The 23,647-nt window shown below is 39.2% G+C and overlaps 1 protein-coding gene across 1 annotated transcript in view; it reads left to right on the top strand.

Annotated features, from left to right (window-relative positions):
- USH2A (usherin) overlaps positions 1 to 23,647 on the top strand; it is a 689,941-nt gene that overhangs the window by 290,282 nt on the left and 376,012 nt on the right. Inside the window, exons 29-31 of the mRNA XM_044266844.1 lie at positions 1,501 to 1,695; positions 17,910 to 18,023; positions 19,953 to 20,114. Of these exons, the coding sequence (XP_044122779.1) occupies positions 1,501 to 1,695; positions 17,910 to 18,023; positions 19,953 to 20,114 (471 nt within the window). The remainder of the gene's footprint in view (positions 1 to 1,500; positions 1,696 to 17,909; positions 18,024 to 19,952; positions 20,115 to 23,647) is intronic.

A 23,647-nucleotide genomic window follows, 5' to 3' on the forward strand; every position in this document is an offset into this window, starting at 1 on the left:
TCATTTGTTACTGGCATATCCTCTGCCCCTTTTTCGCCTCTGCCACTTCATTAACAAATATGCTCTAAAGCCTGTTTTCAGTCTCAGTCAGCAAGGTAAATGGGTGTCTAGAAAGTGCGTTGCCCACATAGCTTAATGGCCCCCATTTTGAGTATCACCGTGAAAGTATGCAAATAGAGCTCTGAATTTATAGCAATGATCTGACCACAAAGTCTTATGCCATAAATTCATATTTACAATCTGACCACAACACTGAGCAGCTACATGCTCCCAAGGGTTGGAGAATAATTGCACTATTTAATTATTTTTGAGTCAGTTTTGCTCTGTCCCTTATGAGAAGGCCATCTGTTAGACGGCACCATACTTTGCCCTGTACCGCACTTCAGAACTAATAAAATCAACATCACTCCCGTTGTCCCTTTGCTCGCATCTTGATTGTGTAGCCTGTGGGTTTTCCGTAGGTGTCGGTGGTGTTTTAACAGCACAGACAGTGTTTCTCCGTCTTCTCCCACCCTCTGTGTTCACTTTGCTTCCCTTGAAGCTGTCCTATTGTATTGGTCTGAACAGTAAAGTCAGAGAAGGAGGATATTTGATGTGGGAAAACCAGAGTGGTCCTCCATCGACGGGCTCAGGAGTCGGCAGGCAGCTCGGGCTGGCCTCTCATCCATCATCCTGCCACAGAGTTTCTCGGGTTTTTCTCACTGTTCCCGGAGCAGTCGGCTGTGATGAAGTTGTTACTGATCAGAACTGTAGAGATCTCTAATAAATAGTTAAAGGTTATGGATTTTTAAGATTCGGGGACTCTGCTCGTGAGTGAGGTTTTGCGGCTCCTTCCAACTTCCTCATTTTGTGTTATTGTTTCTGAGATACTCTGAAGAAAATATCTCCGAAAGTGATTTTGTATCATCTCTAGGGTGCCAGTTCCTCTGCACCGCCCCCCATCCCAGATGCAATTAGGAATGTATCCTGTATATCATATCTGGTAGAACTTGGCTTTTTCAAAATTAATTTGAAAAACAATTGTATTTGGAAAATTAGATCAGACGTTCAGGTATAAGACAATCACATTTGTGATATTTTTTGGCTAATACGCCAAAGATATAAAAGTGTCAAACCCCTATGTATAATAACAGTCTAATTATCTTGTTTCAGAGGGGTCCCTCATTATAGTGTTTGAACTTGTTATCTGCCTACCATCCACTCCTTCTTTATGAGTGATGTTTAAAACATGTCCGGTACGTTCAATGTTTTTGGAAAACCTGGACTAGACTCTAAAGAACGTTATGTCGATGGAGTTTTGATGGTTTTGAAATATCGCTTAAACTGAATGGCTCAAGATGTGCAGTCATATTAAATCAATGCTGAAAAGTTACAACGCTAATAAATTGTATTTATGCTAATGGTTGAGTCTGATTTACTGCGGCCATTAAAAGTGAAGGATGGGGCAATAGTCTTCTGAGAACGGCCATTTTCCCTGTTTTCTCTTTTATTCTTTCACAGCTCCACAAAGGGTGCCGACTCCCTCAAGGGTCCGCAGCATCAACGGGTACAGCGTGGAGGTGAGCTGGGACGAACCTGGTGTGGTGAGAGGTGTAATTGACAAGTACGTTCTGCGGGCCTACAGGGAGGGTGACCCCCGATCGCCCCGCGTGCCCTCTGCCACTTCCGAGCTTGTCGGTACCAGCACCCTCACAGGTAAAGGTGATTCCTCAGGGAGTATATTTTATTTATTTCTTTGAGAGAGAGAGAATGTGAGAGAGAGAGAGAGAATACGAGACATGGGAGGGATAGAGGGAGAGGCAGACTCCCCACTGAGCGGGGAGCCCGATGCAGGACTCGATCCTGGGATGTCAGGATCATGACCTGAGCTGAAGACAGTTTCTTAACCAATTGAGCCACCCAGGCACCCTCTTTTTGACTTTAAATAAAAGTCAAATGTTTTTTTACAAAACAAAATGTTTGACAAAAGTCAAATGTTTTTACAAAATAAAATAAAATAAAATTTTTTACAAAATAAAAATGTTATTTTACAAAATAAAAACATTCTTCAAGGGCTCCCCTCCCCTCAGTGAGCTACTCCTGTATTTTGCTTGATTAAAAACAGCAAGAACCACCTACTGAGATGGAAGCTTATATCTACTTAGGATAAAGAGGATAATTCTAGAATGTCAGTAGGCTCTTATGGACAGGTTCCTCACAAGTTTGATATCCTCCTCCCCAGAAACTAAGGTGACAGGTGGCCCTAGCTCTTAAACACTCCATACATCTCCTGCAGGGGTCCTGGGCATACCTATAGGACCAGCCTACCTATTTCACCATGCAAAAATGTCCTCTTTGGGACCAGCCCAAGTTCACAGCACCATCATTTATTGGAAAATTGTTGATTAAACCTAATTATGTCAAGGTAGAGGAGTATGAGACACCAGCAGTTTGATTGGCAAACCAGTGAATCAATTTCTCACGGGCGCCATGCCGGCCATGCAGAATGATTGCAGGGCAACACGTTGGTACTGATATTACACACTCGTCCCATACTCAGATGCATGCACGTGTAGTAAGGCAGCAGTTTTCCGCTTCATGAAAGGTGAAAGCACATTCAGATAGAAAGTCAGGTGTAAGCCTTTACCAAAAATAAGTAAAATGCATCAACAAATTGGATAGAGAAAAATTATCCTCTGTCAAAGAATTTTATAGCTTGAAAAACTATATGGATTTGAGAATAGGCTTTATTATCCTTCCGTATCTATTGGTCAACCCCATCTAGCCTTTACTTCCTTCTTTAGATCCCTTGGAAACTACCACCCAGATTGACAATCAATTATGCAGAATTTCACATCTTCCAGTACCTTCCTCCCTATTTTACCCACCTGATGAAACCCAACCTGATGAAGCCCATAGTTTGCCTTTGCCCAGGCTGCACATTAAAGCTAAGTGGGCTGGGGAAAAAAATGTGCAGTTTGTCACTAAAGATTCTCAGTCCTCATTTTCAAATGGGCACCAAGAATGGTGCCAACCCTACCATATTTCTATAATAAGCTCCTTCTCCTAGCCTCTTCATTGAATATTTCAGATTTTCCCAAACTGTCTAGTTGCTAAGCTCCCTTCCTCCTCCAACTCAACTGATGGTCTTATGTATTAGATTGTGTTAGACACCAAGAAGAAACAGAATCTGTCTTACAGGATTTCTGTCTCTCTTACTGACAAACACACACATTAATTGCATTTCTCTGAGCTTTAGGGTTGTTATTAGGGGTTAAGTACATTCATGTTTGCTAAAACATTTAAAATTCTTTTGGCACATTATAAGCATTTGCCATCATTATTATCTGTTTTTTTTTTCTTTTTTTCTTTTCCTTCCTCTTTTTACAAAGCTTTCCTTATCTTATCAAAAATAAAATCTTCCAAAGTCCTCTGGACCCCAACTCTTCCTGCCTTTTCAGCGATGTGACTGGTAACTTTTCTCCCTCCCAATCCTATTTTAACCTCTCTCCACGTGGTTCACAAGCTATGGCCCCAGGACCAGCAGCAGCAGCAGTACCTGAGACCTCATTATTAATGTCAATTCTCCAGCCCACCCATACGTGTTGAATCAGCAACTCTGCAGGCAGAGCTCAGCCCTCTTGTTTTAATAAGCCCTCCTCATCTGACACTGAAGCATGCTAAAAGTTGGAGAACCGTTATGAATTCTTCCCAGAATCATTTAAACTCTACCAACTCCCATTGTTAAACACAAACAGACTTAAGCCAATTATTAAAAACCTTCCTTTTATCTAAATTTCTTGCCAACTATGACTCCCTCTCTTCTTCCCGAACTTGCTTCTAGCAAGAAGTACCTATGGATGTTGTCCCCATTTCTTCACTTTATGGGGCTTCTGCACACTTGCCTTGCTAAGGACACCAACAACTTCCATATTTACCTTTCTCAAGAACACTTTACAGTACTAGTCTCTGGTAACTCCGTAGATTGAAAACCAGTGCAATATGTTATTGAATGTTGCTATAGGATATGTCGTGTGAACGGTCTACAGAGAAAATAAAGTTAGAGAACACTGACCAATTATATTTATTTTTATATACTCAATCTGTAGAGAACTAAGGAAAAAGTCTCAACTATCAATGCAATTTTGTTAATTTCTCTTCTGAAAACTTGCTTTCTCTTTGTCTTTTCCTTTTTCTTATTACTTTACATTCATTATTTATAGTTTAATGTTCAAAGTCACATTATTTTAGTTATATCTCTATAAGTAGCATCTAGTTTGATTTAGTTTTATATTCAACTTGAAGTTGAATTGGGAGTTTAGCTCATTCACATTTATTTTTATAATTCATCAAATTGCTCTTATTTCTGCCATCATATTTCATACTTTCTGGTTTTGTTATTATTTTTTAATACTTTTTAGAACTATTCTTTTATTTTTAGTTCTTGCCTGTGTGGAGTATGAATTCTTTAACTTTTTTTCCTCAAAGAGTTAAAGGTATATGTGCGGTTCACAATTGTGAAATAAACAGACAAGGACATATATAAGAAGTAATCTTAAAGATTATGGAACATTTAACAGGAAAGAGAAAAGAAAAACAGAAAGTGAGGCAGGGTAAGGAAATAGTCAGAGAGCTGGATTTGGTGGAGATGGGAGGAGTGTGGAAATTGGACAGTGGCAGCTGCTTTGTCATTTGGTTGAGATAACAAGGTATTGGGAGAGGAATGTAAGAAAAGTAGGTCATGACCAGTTTTGTGATTGGTCTTAAATTAATCCCCCTTTAGCATTTCTGAAGTGACTTTGGTGAGGTTGTAATGTTGACTTCTGATTGTTAAAGTGGTATTTCTTTGACCGAGACATTGCTGGTGCTGGATGCACAAGATAATTTAGCTTTATTGGTTCACATAATGTTCTTTACCGATTAGGTTGTAATAAAATGTGTTGGCATCTTTTCATATGTTTCTTTCTGTTATATAGCCAGCTCTTTTATTCTCCAGACATGGGTCCTTCTTTGGCTTGGAAGGGTTACTGTTGTATGTATCATTATTACTTCTGGTGGGAAATAGCAGTTTTCAATATTGTCTGTTTTTGCAGTCCAGAACACAACTTGTAGAGTCAAATTGATCTAGGCTCAAATTCCAGCTGTGTCATTTGTTAACTGTATGATCCTAGGCACATTAAAAAAACATATCCCTGTATCAGAATTTCTTCATCTATAAACCTTTATGTTATGGAATTGTAATAAAGATTTAAAAAAAAAGAATTACCTCTATAGACTATTTTGCTCAGAACCAGGCACAGAGTGAATGTTCAACAAAATCATCTTTATACTCCTTGGTCTCTGAATTCTAAGTTATGACTTTGTAATTGTTTCCCTTTTTGTTTTCTGATTTTTCATTAGAGATTCTGCTCTTTGAAACTTCTAAACTGATATTTAAATTTTTCTGTCCACAGTTCACTTGTCCCATCTTTAAATATACCTTTAGACTGAGTGTTTGCTCAAGAAAACTAAATCATTTTCAAATCACCTTACTAGGTACTTAGTTTCTCTTAACAACAACAACAAAAAAAAAAAAAAAAAAAAACTTCACTGGGATTATGCCAGGTCAGCTGAGGAAAAATTGCAGTAGCCTCCTGGCAATAAATAAATCTCAACACCCTTCTCCCCAGTGTTTGGTGAAGGAGGCTGAGAACCTATAGGCATTCTGTACCCAGATGAGGGTTGGGTTTGCCGTGGGCTCCCTTTCCAGCAGTCCTCTTGTTTTTGTCTGGTGTCTTTCCAGGTATTTCTAAATGTTTGGTCATTTCATTGGTATTCTTGTAAGGCTGTGGTTCTCCACCATGGGTGTGCACTGAGTTGCCTAGGAAGCTTTAAAAAAATACTGAAACCCAGGTTCCCACCTGCAGAGAGTCTGACTTTTTGGTTTAGGTTGCAGCCTGGGCCTTAATATCTGAAAATAATTCTCTTGTACAGCCAGCATGGGGAAACACAGGGAAAGGGAGGAGTTTGATACCGTGATCAAGACTTAATTTTACCCAGAAATGCTTATGGCAACATTCATCTCCCAATCAAAATTTGAAAATGGAGGACAAAAAAAGATAAATGTCTATATAAAAATGATAAGATACTGAAATTAAGTAGATAAAATTAGCAAAGGAAAATCACAAGACAACAAAAATTAAGTGCCTGAGTATTGCAAAAAGGTGGGAAATTATGGTCACACAAAATGCAAAAGCAAAAGGGATAAAAATGAATATTAACTGAGAGCACTGAAAGAATATAGTAATGGGGCAGAATATTTACCATTCATGAATCTGGCTACCAGAGGATTAAATGAGATAAATCCCAGTAGCAGTGAAGAGTCCAAGGGTTAACAGCCCCACTCAGGAGCAAATGGGCCCCTTTGGGCTACAGGGTCTGGATTCTGTGCCCTCTGAAGGCCAGGGTTCAGAGCAGAGAGTTCTTGAAAGTTCATTTCCTCAGCTGGAGCCTCAGGGTAGAAAGCCCTGCAGTTATCACTCCAGTGTATCTTTAGACTTGTTGCAAAGGGCTCCAATTAACTCTGGTAGCTTTTGCTGATTTTCCCTCCAGCCCTGTTAACATGCGAAGTTGCTTCCCAGAGAGACAGTCCTGGCATTTCCCTTCAAACCAAGGGCTGTTCAGAAAGTGACTTCACAATTTGATTTGAAATTATGTCAAGAATGAGCGGATTCAAGAATCTGCACATATACAATAATTTTTTTTCTTTTTTTTCCCTTAAGATAGTAAACATATAAACTTATCTGCATAGTTACTATAGCATTTGATATAGAGTTAGGGCTATAATTGATACACAGAAAATATTTTCTCAATTCCATTGTTACATTGCATTGAGCTAAAGGTTAGGAGTTATATATTCCTTCTTCATAATAATAAATAATAATAATTAATGATATTTATTATTCACTGTAGTTTAGCAGAAGAGCCTATCATCATCTTTCAGATAACCCAAATAAATCTAAATTTATATAGAAGAATAAGTGAAAGACATTTCAATTTATAATGGAACTAATACTACAACTTTTGCTACTAAAATTGCTACATACAGTAGACTCTGATATTCTTCTTAAGGAAGTTGTGTCAAGCACTGAAGGTCTGCCTCTCTTTCTTTGTCTTCTGTAGCCTGGTAGTAATAATGAGTGATTCTCAACTCTATTGGCCCTAAAGGGATTCCTGGATTGTTTATAAAATACAGATTCTTGGGTCTCCCACACAAGAGTCTGTATATTTGAGCTAGGGTTTGTAAATCTGCATTAGACAGAGTGTTCCAGTTGATTCTCTTAAAGAGAGATCATGTATTAAAGAACCTAGGACAAGGAGAATGATCAGGTGAGAAGGTATCAGTTTTCACTGGCTGGGCTTGAACTTATCCCTGCTTTGTTTTCTCCTGTCACTTGTTCCACCTGCACTAGCTTTGCAGGCAGAATAATGCTAAGGACAAGCGGAGAAGTAGAGGCAGGGTTAGTAGGGTCTCTGACCCTTAAGGGCAGTGCTTCTGAAAGTCACCCAGGGAAAAGAAATGAGAATTACTAGAGATCTTGGTAAAATCCAGACTCTGATTTAGTTGATACAGAGATGGGTGTGAGATTCTATGTTTCTAACAAGGCCAACCTTACCGCTGCCCACACCATGTGTCCAGTAGAAGTCACAGAGCTCAATATTTATATAAGAAATAGGAAAACAAGCAAACAATAAGTTTTAAATTTCATGATGCCCATTGGGTTTAGTGAAAAAAGATCCCAGTGCAATTCAGAGTGTGAAATATAATTGTAACCTTAGTAGTAGAATCTAATCTGCATGCATTTAAGTTACAACATTTAACTACCCATGGTGGGAGGAGGAACCTCTCAAAATAATGTCATGGGCAAAGAATGCTATCTAATCCCGAAGTTGCCAATATCTGTTATCTGGGAAGAATGTGCAAAGAATTTTAGGTTTTCCCAATCACTGACAAAAAAGTAAAAGTCATTGTTGGGGTGCCTACAAAAAGAATGGAGAACGAAGAGCCCTAGAGAATCCTTGATTAATGAAAAGTTAGAGCCACATACAAAACCAAATCTACTATACCTTATGGACCATACAAGGAGTTGTCAAGGGGACTTTAAATCATAAGTGATTTTTGCCTTATGCCTGACTTTGGAACTTAACCCCAGCTATCAGTCCCTCAGTAAGTGAGATGTTACTGTTTCTGTGGTTGTCCATATATGTATATGTACATATATACATATATATTCTATAGAAATAGAAACTATTGTTATAATCATCTGAGAAATCTGCAAAGAAACAACTACACTAAAAACTTCAGGGCACCTGGGTAACTCAGTTGATTAAGCTCCTGCCTTCAACTCCTGTCATGATCCCAGAGTCCTGGGATTAAGCCCCTCACCAGGCTCCTTGCACAGTGGGGAGCCTGCCTCTCCCTCTGCCTGCTGCTCTCTTTGCTTGTGTGTTCTCATGTGCCGGCCGGCTCTCTCTTCCCATTAAGAAAACAAAGTCTAAAAAAATAAACTTCAATGTTTCTTTTCCTGTTCAGTTGGGAATTCTTACTCAAAATTGTTAAAACTGCCTATGGGTGCTTTTTGTGCAAGCATGTTATTTCTTCATTAGACAACAGCTCCAGAAGTCAAGTATCATATTTTATGTTTATTTAAGTCTTTTTCAGAACCTTGCTCAAGGTAGACGATCAATACACTTTTCTTAAGTAATGAAGAACTAGACAAATGAACAGATGCAGCTTTCTGCTACCACCTCTGTAGTTAATGAAATGTTAATATTGTTATATCCTGCTGAGTTGAGTATTGAACTAGTGGTTCTTACTAAAGTCTCATCGGTGCTATAGTTCTCTAATTTTAGGAAATATTATGCAGAATTATCACAAGTTAACCATATATGTGGAACTTAATATACATGTTCTCAATGAAAAAAACGTTGGTAGGGTAAATAGAATTTCAAAATTAGTTCCCAAACTTAAACTTCCTAATGGAACTCAAGTGCTATAATTTGCGATTAAAAATAATGGAAGCCTATATTGCTATAATGCTGATAATTACACAGAACAGAAAATATTCATTTATTAGAAACAAAAGCATTTATCTACTCTGTTCTAGGCTAACACTAGATCGTACCTTTATAATCTGCTTTCATTGTGTTTCTTTCCTAATATTTTTTAACTGCGGTAAAATACACATAATAAGCAATCTGCTTTTATACCATTAAAAATACGGTCTCCAAAGTAGAATATTAAATTTTTTTTTAAAAATCAGAGTTTTATGGGGAAAGATAATAGAGATGAGTTTTCATTTTTATTTAATTGCACTGAGGGGATCCAAATAACAGTGACATAGACAAGATTAAGTTTTTTCTTTTTTCTGGTAATAGGTGTTCATAGTTAGTCAGTGTAGGAGTGGGATGTTGACAGGTCCACGGACCCATACACCTCCATCTTTCTGCTATACCATCCTAGGTAGGGGACTACTGCCTCATGGTCCAAGATGGCTGCATGAGCTTCAGCCATCCAGTCTGGTTTCCATCCAGCAGGAAGCAGGGATGATTGAGAAAGGATATGCACATTCACTTCAAAGACATACTTAAGAAGTTATTCCTACACCTCTATACACTTATGTCTACACTAGGCATAGTCATGTGAACTTAAGTCTGTGAACTAAGTTCATAGTCACATGGCTAGATTTAGCTGCTGAGAAACGTTGTCCTTGTTCAAAATGGCCACTTGTCCAGCTATCATTGTATTGTACTGTGGAAGAGAAGGAAAATGTATCATAGGAAGGTCCTTAGTGGTCTCTGCCACAACAAACTTCAGAAGTAAATTTTTAAAATTCATTTTGATGGTATTATTAAAAGATGAATTTTGAGGAAGTCTTTGCCATTTTTATAGTACCTCATAAATGAATATTCCATGTTTGTAGTTTATTACAAACTATTTCTTTAAATGTAAATCTTGAAAGAAATGGACTGCAAAAATTCACAGGACAAAAATATGGCCTATGACATAAATAGTAAAAATAGAAATGATGTAATGTTCCTGCTTAGCTAATGTAGAAGAATTTCATTAGGTAATGCAGTGTTGATGAGTTAATAGCTTTGTCTAACTCTGCTGAATACATAATGTGCCTGAACTACTTGTACATTGTGAAATCTCCAGATAGGCCTTTTTATAAGTTATTCATTTTCTTTTATGCAGTAAGAATCTGCAGTGCAGGGTGCGGATTTCTTTTTGGTAACATGTTGTACCGTGGTTAAAAATGATGGCGACGTATAAATTTTGCTGCATAGTGATAATCAACTAGGCACGTTTATAATACTAGAACTACTTCAGGGTTGCTGGTCAGATTTGATAAAGAAAAAAAAATAGTCACCCCCAATTATTCTGTTTTCTAACTTCTGACCATTTTATATGTGTATTGAAGTTGGAACTAATAAAAAAACTTTATATGTGTATATATATATATATATATATATATCTCCATGTCCAGTGTAGTACTCAAAAAGCACCTGGGTACACACTTGCACAGATACAGGATTTCTTATGAAGCAGTTGTTTTTAAAAGGGAATATTATAGACATACACACTTGTTCATTTTGAAGGATAAGTGGGCTACTTTCTGTTTAAACACAGTAGGATTTAGTAATAGCTTTGAAACTTTTAACAAATTTTAAGGTGTGGTCTTAAATAATTTGCTCTAAAAAGTAATCTATTCTTTTTAGTGACATTATTTCAATCCATCTTTTTTTCTTCTTGTAGAATGAGGGTTTAGGTTGAAGAACAAGAACCATAATCTCAGAGAGAGACAGAAGACTAGTAGGTTCTCAGCTCTGCTGTTAGACCTGAGTAATACCTTCTAAACTCAGCCCTAGAGCAGGCCCATCTGTAAAATGGGATAATAGAACAGGAGGCCCTCTGCAGGGACCTGGGACTCCCATCGTAAGGGATGACTTTCATTTTTCTTTTCTTTTCCCACGGTCTCCCCACTTAATTGAGTCCAGTAATTTCTCGGAGCGTCCTAATGATTCCAGTGTTGGTTGGCCCCTGAGGTTAGATGAAGAGTTAACATGAGTGGCTGGCTTCAAACCTATTGCAGAATTAGAATGAAAATGACAGAAACTATAGTTCTTACCGCAAAGGCATTGATTAAAAATTTGAGGTTAGATATAAATCTGCTGAGAGAAACTTAAATGGGTAACAATTTAAGGTCAATTAAAATCCCAGGTTAAACCTTTCTCAAAGACTGGGATAAGACCCTATGTCTTATAAAGAAAATAAGAGAATAAAATTTTTTTCCTCTTTGTAAGCATCAAAATCTGTTTAGTTTTTTGATCCAATGTATATGACTTTCTGTAATCCTGACTAGAAATTTTAAACAAGATCGGAAAGACCCTTTGAAAAAAAAATTAAATGCAAAAAATTAGTGTCCGAGTTTTCAAAGGATTACCGTAGGTTTAGGGTAAGGGTGTTTACTGTTCCACTTTTTGGTTAAAGTGAAAACTGTCTTTCATTTTATAAATACTAGAGACCCTTATTCTCATTTACAGTATTACCGAAAAACGCAACAATAACAAATTGCCACCTTCCTAGGCTATTCAGAACCAAAGGAGAAGCAACCTGGGTGTGTTTCCAGATCTCTGTTAGACCATTAAATTTTCATCCATATTTAACAAATGTCATTATTCAGTTTCATGGGGTCACTGTGTCAAAATGTCTGTGTTAGAACTTTAATTTATTTTCAGAGGTTCCTTTAAGTGGGCAGAAGGCATGGCGTGTTGGATTGATTTACTCTCTTTAATCCATCCACTGGGTTGGTTTGCAGCTCAAAACTTATTCTGGGATGTATACTTAAAGCATTAGAATTTATCGGCACCGCCGAATCTGACACCAGAAAGGTCTCGCTCTCTTCTGCTTTCTGTCCTCTGGCTGGTTTTCTCTGAAGAGGTGGGTTCTTCCATTATGTCTCCAGGTAGCCAGAGCAGCCCTGCCTGTGTGGTATCCCTTACCAGATGGCCCTCTTAATAAATGCCTTGCTCTTGCCCACCCTCACTTTCTTGATCCAAATGTGAAATGCCAGCAAATAAATGAGAGCATTGTACTCTGATGAGTTCTCTTGAGATGGAGACAAGCCCTGGGGAGAAGAAGCTAGAAACAGCTTTTCTGTTTGCTGGACTGCTCCTAATTACTGGCTAGTAGGTAGAAGAAACTGTTTAGATAATACAGAATTTAAAGGGAAAGAGAGGGAGGGAGGGAGGGAGGGAGGGAAGGAGGGAGGGAGGAAGGGGATCGGAGAGAGTCAGAGAAAGAGGGAGTGTGCATATTATTTCAAATGCCTTTGCTAACAGGAAAATTCTCCTGGATTGTTCAAGTCCATTTGAAATAGTGGGCGTGATCTTTGCGAGGGGACCCCAGACTCTGGTCTCAGGGTAGGCAATTGCTGGGTGCAGAGCTCCCTGTCAGACGGAAAGCGCGGCAGAAATGAGTGGCTAATGAGAGGAGAGCAGCCAGCTCTTTAATTGAATTAAAAGCTGGGTGACATCAACGCAGACACCTGTCCAATTACAGACAGGCCAAGGTGTTTACCATTGCTGTACAAGCGATTCGAAGATGACAGAAATCTTTCCGCCCACAGATTAACATAATGAAGGAGAACAGATTACAGTGGAGGCCGGCCAAACACCTAGGTTGGCAGCTGGGGGTGGGCTGGGGGAGGGAGGAGGAGCCTGTTCAAGTATGTAAATAGAAACGGGCTTTTCTTCTTCTCCAAAATGTGTGTGGCTTTCAAAAGGATGCCATTTTGCTTTGTGTCTCGGGTTTGGTTTCCAGGCAGAGCATTTGTACTTGTCTGCGTTTAGTCAGAAGAGTTAATCATAAAATTCCAACGTCACAGCTGGCTCTTCTGTTGTCTTCCTGCCTCTCGGCACTCAGAGTTCTAGTAGAGGCTCAAAAGCTCACACCGCTGGTGTCAGCTCCGCAATGATTTTCTCTTAGGTAGTCGGGCTGCCTCCAATTGCTTGTATTTCTCTTTGGCTCCTTTGAAACTTGCCAGAGCAAAGGAAAGAACTTGCTGGAAATCATCCTCATTGGTCGAGAGAAACAATGTTACTTTGCCAACTCACTGGAGAGTGTAGAATGGGAATGGGGGGGTCCCTTCTAGTGGGGGAGATGGCCCAGGGACACTGAGCAGTAGGAAAAGTCTTCGTTTTTCGGTCAGGCATCAAGTGGCAGCTTTGGTAAACCATGTAAGAGCTGCTGGAAAACAGGACCAGTCAAGGAGAGGGACATGTCCTTTGCGCTCAAGGAGTTCCCTAAATCATTTTGAGGGACTTTTAAATTTCAGGGTTCTCCAGGACAAGGTTCTCTTGCCCTCTGCTAGGTGGAAATCCTCAGAGCACAGAGTTTGGCGTCACCAGGACTCTGGAACTTTCTTCTCTGATGTGCTTTTATTCCCGGAAATGAAGTCTCTGTCCCTGTTCTTTCAGCTGGGGCTTTCTGCATGCACCAAGGCCCACAGGACTGCAATTCAAAGGGAATAGACTTACTTTACTTCAAACTCCCTTGGTGTGGCATGTCAGGATTTCTCAATGTTAAGCATTAATGTAAAATGCATTATCGCTTAGCAGTGAGAGTTTTGGTCCTGCTGGTGCCAATGATTTTAATCTGGTTACCAACACCCCTGTGTTTCTTGGGATACTAACACTTTTAAGACATCAATAATGCTTACTTTATGCTTATTGAATGTTTTTTTCAGCTCATCCTCTTCCATTATCAAAAGGGACTGGCAGGTTTCCTGACATGGTTGGGACCATTTTCTGATTTCACAGAGTTTTGTGGCTGAAAGGGAATTTGAGAGGTCATCTGGCTGGCCTGGAGTTAGGGACGGTTTGAAATTCAAAGGGAAAAAAGGCTCCTCTGTGATATCTCGCAAAGAAAGAGACTTGTATCCCAGCCAATCTTAACATTTCTCACTGTCAGGATATACGTCTTTATTTTAAATACCCCAGGTGTCATAAAAGGAGATTACCCCACTTTCTCTTATTGGGTTTTCTTTTTTTAAATTTTTTTAAAAGATTTTATTTGTTTATTGGACAGAGAGATACATAGCAAGAGACGGAACACAAGCTGGAGGAGTGGGAGAGGGAGAATTAGGCTTCCTGCCCAGCAGGGAGCCCAATGCAGGACTTGATCCTAGGACCCTGGGATCATGACTTGAGCCAAAGGCAGACGCTTAACTGACTGAGCTACCTGGACATCCTCTCTTACTGGGTTTTCTACAGAAATACATATGCAGAATATATGCAATATTTTTCTGCCGAAGACTCCTTTGAAATATGTCCCACTATATATTTTTCAGTATTATTTTTAATATTGAAATGTACATTCAATGATTATCCTTCTTTCTCTTTGTCTTTAATTAAATCTAGATCTCCTATCACATTGGACTAAGAAGTCCAGATCTTACAAATGCCCTTGTCCACTTGTCATATACACAAGAATTCTGTTTTATGTATTAACGTATGTATTACTGTTATCATTAGGAGCCTTTGAGCTCTAATATTTTCTTAGAAACCTTGTAAAGATCATATGTATTCTATAGCACCTTTCCCAGAAGAATAGAGAAAAAGAAATGGGAATATTTTTAGATGATGACATATTATCATAGTAGTACTACCATTTTTTTCTTTGTTTTGTTTTGGTTTTTTTGGGAGAGTACATAATCTAAGTAAGACTGACTCATCAAATGAGGCCATTAGGCTAGTCACTCAATGATCTCTATGGATCTATATCTCCAAGAAAACTCTCTTAATATCAGGGAGAACATACTTACCCTCTTTGGTGACAGCAGAACTTCTCATAATCATCAACTTTAATCCATCTTCATAAACACTCCATATTGAGAAACAAGATGTAAACCACATGTCCCAAACAAAAATATGACTTTGTTCTGAATTGGGGAAGGTGGTTTGGTTGACCATCCCCCTCCCAACCACTCACTGTAATCTGACAAGAGGGGAGAAAATGCTGAATCTGGGGCACCTTGGTGGCTCAGTTGGTTAAGCGTCTGCCTTCTGCTCAGGTCTTGATCCCAGGAGATAGGGATGGAGCCTCCATAAGGCTCTCTGCTCAGCAAGGAGGCTGCTCCTCTCTCTGCCCCTGCTCACAGCTAGTGCTGACAAATACCAGATATTTTTGAAGGATAAAATGGCTAGAAACGTATCTCACAAGGTTACTTTAGTTTTGAGTCTGGACTTTTGGGATCGTGGTGAAACATTAAGAAATGGGAAAACAAAGCTTATGAAATAGTTGAGGCTGTCGGGTCTGGATCGGAGCATATTGAGAATGAAATGCTAGTGGGACATCCAGATGGGGTATATGAGCTGCAGGTGGAGATGCAGAACCAGAGCTGGGGAGAGATGTGAAGTCTGGAGACGCAAATGAGAGATGGGGCTTGATGAGCTCACAATGATAAGTGTTTAGAAGAAGAAAGAAGCCTGAAGATACTACCTTGTAGAACAAGAGCTATTTAAAAGACTCTGAAGGGGAAGAGAGCTAATCAGGTCAAGGAAAGAAAGTAGCTCTCAAGAGCTAAGGAAAACAACTGGGGAAATTCAGTGGCACAGAGAGAGCTGAGGGAGTCAAAGCCCAGTAAATAGAGGGAAGATAAGGATTTGAGGAAGGGTGACTTGATCTGACATTTGGAGATTACTAGTGATCTTGAAAAGATAGAAATTGGGATTTAGTGGCACAGTGTGGGCAGGAAACTGGGTTGCAGTAGTAACGGCTTGGACTGACACAGCCTCTGCTAGATCTCTCTCTTTACATAGCTCTGTGTCAAGTACTTTACACTCCTAAATTCATTTAATCTTGTTAGTAATTCTATGAGCTAAGTCTCTACTGCCCCCAACTCACAGTTGAGAGTTGAGACCTCTCCTTCAAGGCAGGTATTGTTTTATCTGTTTACAGTTAAGGAAACTGAGGCACAGATATCTGAACAACTCATCCAAGCCCACACAACAAATCAGTAGCAGAATTGGTGTTTGGACCCAGGCAAACACGGTGTCTAGCCTCTTGACCACTTCACCACGGCGTGATGACATGCGTAGGTGGCAATGTGTGCTTTCTTTTAAGACATCTAGTGGAAGGAGAAAGAACTTCTTAATCCACTGAGCCACCCAGGCTCCCGGAGAAAGAACTTCTTAAAGCAAATTTGGAATGCGGGTCATGGTCTGGGAAGTTCAAGAAGAAGTAACAGTCCCTGTGGCAGGAACGAAGGAGAGGAGAAGGTTAGGATGTGAGGCTGGTTCCAGATTAGAGGGAGCTGAATTGGGCATGAGGGAGTCGTGTGTGTGTGTGTGTGTGTGTGTGTGTGTATTAGGTCACTGGCTCTGTGTCTTCTTTGGCCAAGAGTTAAGATGATGGTGACAAGTGCAGCAGAGAGGGCTTAGGGGTCCAGAGCAGTGCTTGAGGAGCTGTTGGAATGAAGGCTCAGCAGCCGAGCCATCACTGGGGACTGCCGCGTGCGAAGTGCCCAAGTAGACAATAGCCCTGGTCTTTGCATCAACCTGCCCTTTGCTCATCTGATTTTTTTAAAGATTTCTATTAGGGAGAGGGAATAGGAAAACATATATGTTAAATTTTGTGTCTGAAGGATGCAGGCTGTTGCCAATATCGGCATATTTAAATAATAATACATTCTCTAGGCTACTGAAGGTTTACAAAATAAAGGGATATCATGGCTGAGACCATCTTTTTTTATAAGAGTGTTGACAGTCGGGGCGCCTGGGTGGCTCAGTCCTTGAGCCAGCCTCTGTCTTCGACTTGGGTTGTGATCCCAGGGTCCTGGGATCAAGCCCTGCATCAGGTTCCCTGCTCAGTGGGAGGCCTGCTTCCCCCTCTCCTATTCCCGCTCTCTCGCTGTGTGTCTCTCTGTCAAATAAATAAATAAAATCTTTAAAAAAAAAAAAAGTGTTGACAATCTATGTGGTTAGGACTAAAGGCAACTGAAAAATGTCCACAGTAAAAAACAATGGTGAGCAAATATACAAATTTTATTTTTGATACTTCTTTAATTCCTGGGATTATGTAAATAAAGAGCTTCTGCCTTGATTATGAACATTAGTAAACAAAATGTGCTTTCATTTCTACAGGTACTTTTAATTGCTGAACAAATCTTAGATATTCACCACCAAGCCAGGTTAATTCGACACCTCCATGTGTACCACTTCTGTTTAAGACAGGTGTCTTAATTAAATAAACTAATAATTTTGCAAGGAGAAGCACAAAAGCATAATTATCTAATTTGCTAATTGTTCAACTATGTTGATTTGCATATTTGTTAGTTGTAACATGAACAAATAGTTTGTATATGTGTATCCTACCGTTAAAGTAATGAAGCCACTCTTGGGATTAGCATTTCCTAAAGTGTGTTAATAGATGCTATGTAAAAAGGACTCTCGTTGAATAAGGTTGAAAAATGCTAGGTTAGAGAAAATTGAATAGTTTTATTCTGCAGGAGGTCTAGAATCCTAGAATAGGATAATATGCATCTTAACTATCAGATACACGGTGCTCTGCTTCATGAACTATGTATGGAAACCAATCTTTCCAGGGGAACATCTCAGGGCACTAATGTTCTAAGGCGCACATTTGGGAAAATGCTGTTTCAAGTTGTTTTAACAATAAGTTGGTCTCAATTTTTTTTGCTAGTCACTCTGTTCTGTAATCAGCACACAGGCAGGAAAATGAATTAAAGGGGCATATTTTTTTGTTTGTTTCTGTGTCTCTACATCTCTCTCTCTCTCACACACAAACACACACACACACACACACACTGCTCTTTATAGCTGCTTACAGTAAACATGCAAACTCTTTTTCCCCCCTTTTATTATAGGCATAGTGACAGGCTTGCTACCCTTCAAAAACTATGCAGTAACCCTAACTGCTTGCACTTTGGCTGGCTGTACCGAGAGCTCACAGGCATTGAACATCTCTACTCCACAAGAAGGTAAAGTAATTTCAAAGGTCTTGACTTCCACATTTCAGTTATGAATAATAAAATAGGAGAAGAGCTAAATGCTGCAAGGCCATTTGCTGGAAAACCCCAACCTAATTTGATGACAAAGTGCATTGCCAGGCCATAATTGCTCCATTTTTTGGGGGGGTGCGAAAATGAATCAAACTCCATACCCTTTAATGACATGCATCTTTAATAGCTGTAATGCAGATTAATGGGCTTTTTAATTGCTGTTACATTGTTCATGCAAGAGCCTTGTCATTAATATGAAGCATCTGAAAGATTAATGAAAGCTTCCTCATTTTACTATGGCTCAGAAGTAAATCTAGAGACAGTCTGACTAAAAAGAATTGATTGTACGGCACAGTATGAAATTGAGAATCAAACGGTTGATTTCCATGGTCTCTTTGAACTGCTAAACACCAGCACCGGCAACAATTATTTCAGTATGATGGAGCCTCGAAATGCCGGTTGAGGCATTATTAATCACTGCTCCGTTCCTTCTGACTGAAGTCTCACTTTTGTTGTACTTGGAACTTACAAACTGTTGGCATAAATTAATGTTTCAGCAAGCATACGTTAGGAAGGCAGTGAGAAAGAGAAAATATTTTAGCACTCCAAAGTGAAAGCTTTGCTCAAGCATCAGAACGCATCGCTTCAAGAAATAACAGCCCTCCAAACATTGGAAGCATTGTTACTTCATATTTCTCTCTCCTGGATGAGAGGAATTACACATCGCTTCTACTCTCTAGCTGTCAAGTTATTTAGGAGATTGAAAAGCTTGATCCTCTGGGGAACAGTCAGCCAGTCTCTATCCCTCAGCATCTGTGAGTCCTCCTTCCTGACTCCCTCTTTCCCCTTCCCTCTTGCAAATCCTTTAGCGAGTACCCGTCACACAGAAGACATGAAAGAGAAAGACAGTGGCCCATGTGATGAACCAGGATAGAGGGGTCTGTGAAATCCTTCAAGTGACCTTGCCCCAACGAGAGCATCCTCACCTGGACTACGCCATCAGTGACTTGTCATCCATGTTTCCTCAGGGTTCTCTTAGTCAAGCCTGTGGAGAGTCAAGCCTGTTTCTCTTATTGGGGCATTGCTTCTGCTGCGCCCCATGACCCACGTGATGGTCGTCTCCTTTGTCAAACGTTTCCACCAGCCTCAGTGTGGGACAAGCGTCCTTATTTTCTGGATGACCCCTACCCCTTCTGTCCAGGTTTTGCCTAAAACCTACTTCACAGCTGTATCCCGGAGGGATTCCTAATGGCCCAGTTCACTATTTCCTCTTCATTAATTAAGGAATTCCCAACTTCCAGCTTTTTCTTAAAGTTACAGCCAATGTACCAAATCAAAGATGTGTTTAGGGTCAATATTTTAAACTTTAAGTTCCTGTGAATCCGATTTATTTACCATTACAGAAAATGAACAGAACTTTATTTGGGAAAAACAAACTTACAGTGTCATTTTCATCTGTAATTAACTCAATTGATTCCATACTTGCTGGTTAATTCTACAGAAACAAACATTTTTTCATATCTATTATGAACCATCCTCCCCAGCATTGCCCACCTTAGATCAAAAGCTCCTCAAGGGTAGGGACTCCTTCTGTTTAATTTGCTTTAATAGGCACAGCCCCAAGTAGAGATTACGGGTTAATAATACTCTTGATGAAGTAATGCAAGCATCAGTCAAGTGAACTAGGGTAATACTCCCCATCCATCATTAATGCAAATGCTCATAAATTTAGGACGGTTATTTAGTACTGTTCCTAAAGCAATTACTGACAAGTTGCCACGAATCAGAAATATTTCTATGCATGAAATATCAGGTTTATTTCATGATTTATTGGTTTAGGTCTGAAAAGTTTGAATTAGAAAAGTAAACTAAAATTAGACTATATGAATCTTTTTTTTCCCCCCACAGCCCCACAGGAAGTTCAGCCACCAGTAGCCAAATCTCTTCCCAATTCTTTGTTACTATCCTGGGATCCACCCAAAAAAGCAAATGGCATTATAACTCAGTACTCTTTATATATGGATGGGATGCTAGTCTATTCGGGCAGTGAAGAGAACTACACGGCCACAGGTAAGACTCCTATAGGTACTGGTAAATATTTCTCATCTATGTTAGACTCTGTATATTGCAGATAGGTGTAGTCTGTAATCATCTGAAAGTCTGGTCTTTAAAATTGGGGTCCTTATTCAGTCTCCTGTCATTTGGTCCCCTTGAGTGGTCTCCAGTCCCACTCACCATGCCCGGTTGAGTCAATGTCATATCAAACAAATTCTCCTGTCGCATGAGTTAACTACTTTCACATCTTCATGAATGCAGGATAATATTAAGACTCAGATGTGTGACTCAGTGTCTTATGAATTTGGGACCATTTGAGAAGAAACATAGTGTATATGTTGAAATCACATTATAACGTGTGACAACACTCGAGTAAAATGAAGTAAATTGCTGAAAACCTCGTAAAATGCAAGACGCCTATTTTATGTCTTGTTGCCTGGTATCTGAATCATGCTTATATTTGTGTAGTAATTTTAGTGGCTATATATTGTATAACATTTTATATACTATATGTGACTATCTGGTAAGACATCATGAGTCAAATATTGACTAAGGAAAAGCTGAGGTCTAGAGATATGTCGTTCTTCATGAAAGGTCACAACCAGGGAGAGACAGAGACAGGATTCATTATTTATTCAGTCCTCCACACTAATGCCAGCTGCTGAGGTAGTAATAGAGAATCAGTGGCAGGCTGGTCCTCCTCTGTTGGAGCTTGTGGCTTCAGGAAGACACACATAGATGTGGGGATGAGGTCTTTGTGGACAGAACTATGTCATGTACCCAGTGGCAGCCTCAGGGTTTACATTTTTTGGTGTCCTCTCTAGACTGAGAACCTTCAAGAGACATGATCTATTATTTAAAAAAAAAAAAAAAAGAGCTATTACTTTAATATTTTATTCCTTGACGTTGGATAGAGTTCTGTAATACATGCTCTAGGAGGTAAGTGTGAATATTACCTCCAGGTTACAAATGAGGAAATTGAGGCAGAGAAAGATTAGGGAACATCTGCAAAGTTACACAGCCCACGAGTGGGATTTTGCTACCAATCCAAACATTCTGGCTGTGATGGAAAGCATGTGGTTTTAAAACAAGTTACTTTCCTTCTGAGACTTAGTTTCTGAATTTGTAAAATGGCAACAACTATGGTTTTCAAGATTTTAAAGAGAACTAGAGCTATAAATAAAACACCTAACATAGTCTTAACACTTAGTAAAAAGAATACTCTTAATTCCTGTAAAATGCAAAGCTCATGTTTTAAACTTTAAAAACAGACTAATCTCACCCAAACAATATCTGAAGGCATTATTTTCATTAAATATTACAGACCAAAGAAATTACTTCAAAAAGATGAAAATGTTTTATGGAATGAACTATACACATGAATTAATAATTAATATAAAACACTTCTGTAGACCCCAAAAATGTCATCATGTATAATAGGAAAACACATCTTTTAGGCCCAGTAAAGACATTTCCTTTGAGAAGTCTTCTCTGATTCCAAAGTAAGAGTTGATCTAATGAAGATATGCTCTTTGGGAACCTGTGTGCCCCCTCTTTTTTGTGTGTGTTATCTTTGAATAAGGGTACTTATTTGTTTGTCAGTTTGTCCTTCTGAACCCCAAGTTTCAAAGACATGACTATAAGTGTCTGGTTCATTACTGTATCTCTAGGGTTTATCACAGAATGGGTATAGACCATGTTGAATAAATGAATGAATGAAGTTGGGTGTTTGCTGGGAACAGAAAAAGAAGCTAGCAAAGGGGAAATTCTGGAGGGTAGGAGTATAGTGGGAAAGAAAAAGTGACAGAGAAAAGGAAACAGAAAAGTAGAAAAAGAAACTAAGATACCTTCCATAGGTAGACATGAGTGCTAGCCCGGTCCATTGGAAAGTTGTGTGGCTGACGGCAGGTCTCAAAATGTAAACCTTGACTATTTCCAAATTGTGCAGAAGGCCGTATGTGGTGATTCTGTGCACAGTCAGAAGAGCAGTATGGGGAAGACAGGAGCCCAGCATTCACATTGATTTCCAATACTACTTCCAAAATGCTATGAATTCTATATTTTGTTTGATTGAAGCATCAACAGAACCTTATGACTGGTATCAACAGTGAAAAATCTTGGCAAATGTTAACATAGTGGATTAGTACAATAGATGCCCCCAAATATAATACTGTGTAAAGAAAGTGAGATATTTTTGTAGTGTCCACAACCATCTTCTCGAGTCACAGAGATAAGAGATTCTTTAATGGTTTTCATTTTTAATGTAGATTTTTAAAGATTAAATCTTTGGTATTATTATTATTATTATTATTATTATTATTATTTTTACTATAGCCTTCTTGGCTTCTAATAAGCAACTGGATTTCTTGCTGTTCTCATTTCCAAATAGCAGAAGATACAAGGCACATTGAGACCGCAACACAAAGGAGAGAAAGGAAGTCAATAACATTATGATGGGATTCAAAGTCATGCATGATTGTTCTAACATTAGAGCTAGTAAAACCAAGCCTGGGGAGGTTAAGGAATTCTAACCCATACCAGAGGAACCACTTCAAATCTAGATCTGATTGGCCCCAGAGCCCATACTTTGATTCTTTCCACATTCTGTTACTCAAATTATTACATATTATCTTATTTTTTTTCATAAATAAATCTTATATATTATTACACATTCCCATAATGTGTAAATGTTTTATGTAAATATGTGAATTATCAACATATTAACATAAACATATCGTGTAAATATGCAAATATTTACACCACATGTGAATGTTACATAATATATAAACATTACATATTTACATAAATAACTATTACAAATTATTACATATGATTGTATTTTTCCTCTGAACAACCCTGACAGGGTGACCAAAGCCTGATTGCAAACCCCAGAGCACCCGTGTTGTTCTTTTTTGGACTGCCGTAACAAAATACCACAGACTGGCTGGCTTAAACAACAGAAATTTATTTCTCACAGTTCTGGAGACTAGAAGTCCAAGATCAAGGTGTTGGCAGGTTTGGTTTCTCTCGAGGCCTCTCTCCTGGGCTAGCAGACAGCTGCCTTCTCACCACGTCCTCCCAAGGTCTTTCTTCTGTGCGCGCAGACCTTTCTTACCTGGTCTCTAGTCCTGTTGGATGGACTAGAGACCATTGGTTGGTCCTGGTGGGACCTGTTGGTCCCACCCTTGTGATCTATGTAACCTTAATCACCTCTTCAAAAGTCCCATTTCCGAATACAGTCGCACTGAGAGTTAGAGTCTCAAAATATGAATTTGGGGGAATATAGTTCAGTCCATAACAGCCCCTAAATGGAGTGTTTTCTTCTACTATGAGGGTAGACTGGATGCCCACTTCTGTATAGATTCTCAAGTCGTGTGAGGATTGAAAAAAGTGCCTTAGGATCCCTTTCAGCTCAAAGATTTTGTATCTGTAACAGGCCCTAATTCCAGGTCATTTACTCTTCGAAGTCTACCTGTCCACTGGGAATCACAGAGAAGACACAAGGAGAAAGGGAATCTGTCTGAAATCAGCCAGGAGAAGGCTGATAG

Source organism: Neovison vison, chromosome 10 (genome assembly GCF_020171115.1).
Source record: "Neovison vison isolate M4711 chromosome 10, ASM_NN_V1, whole genome shotgun sequence".
In the NCBI taxonomy this organism is placed as follows: domain Eukaryota; kingdom Metazoa; phylum Chordata; class Mammalia; order Carnivora; family Mustelidae; genus Neogale; species Neogale vison.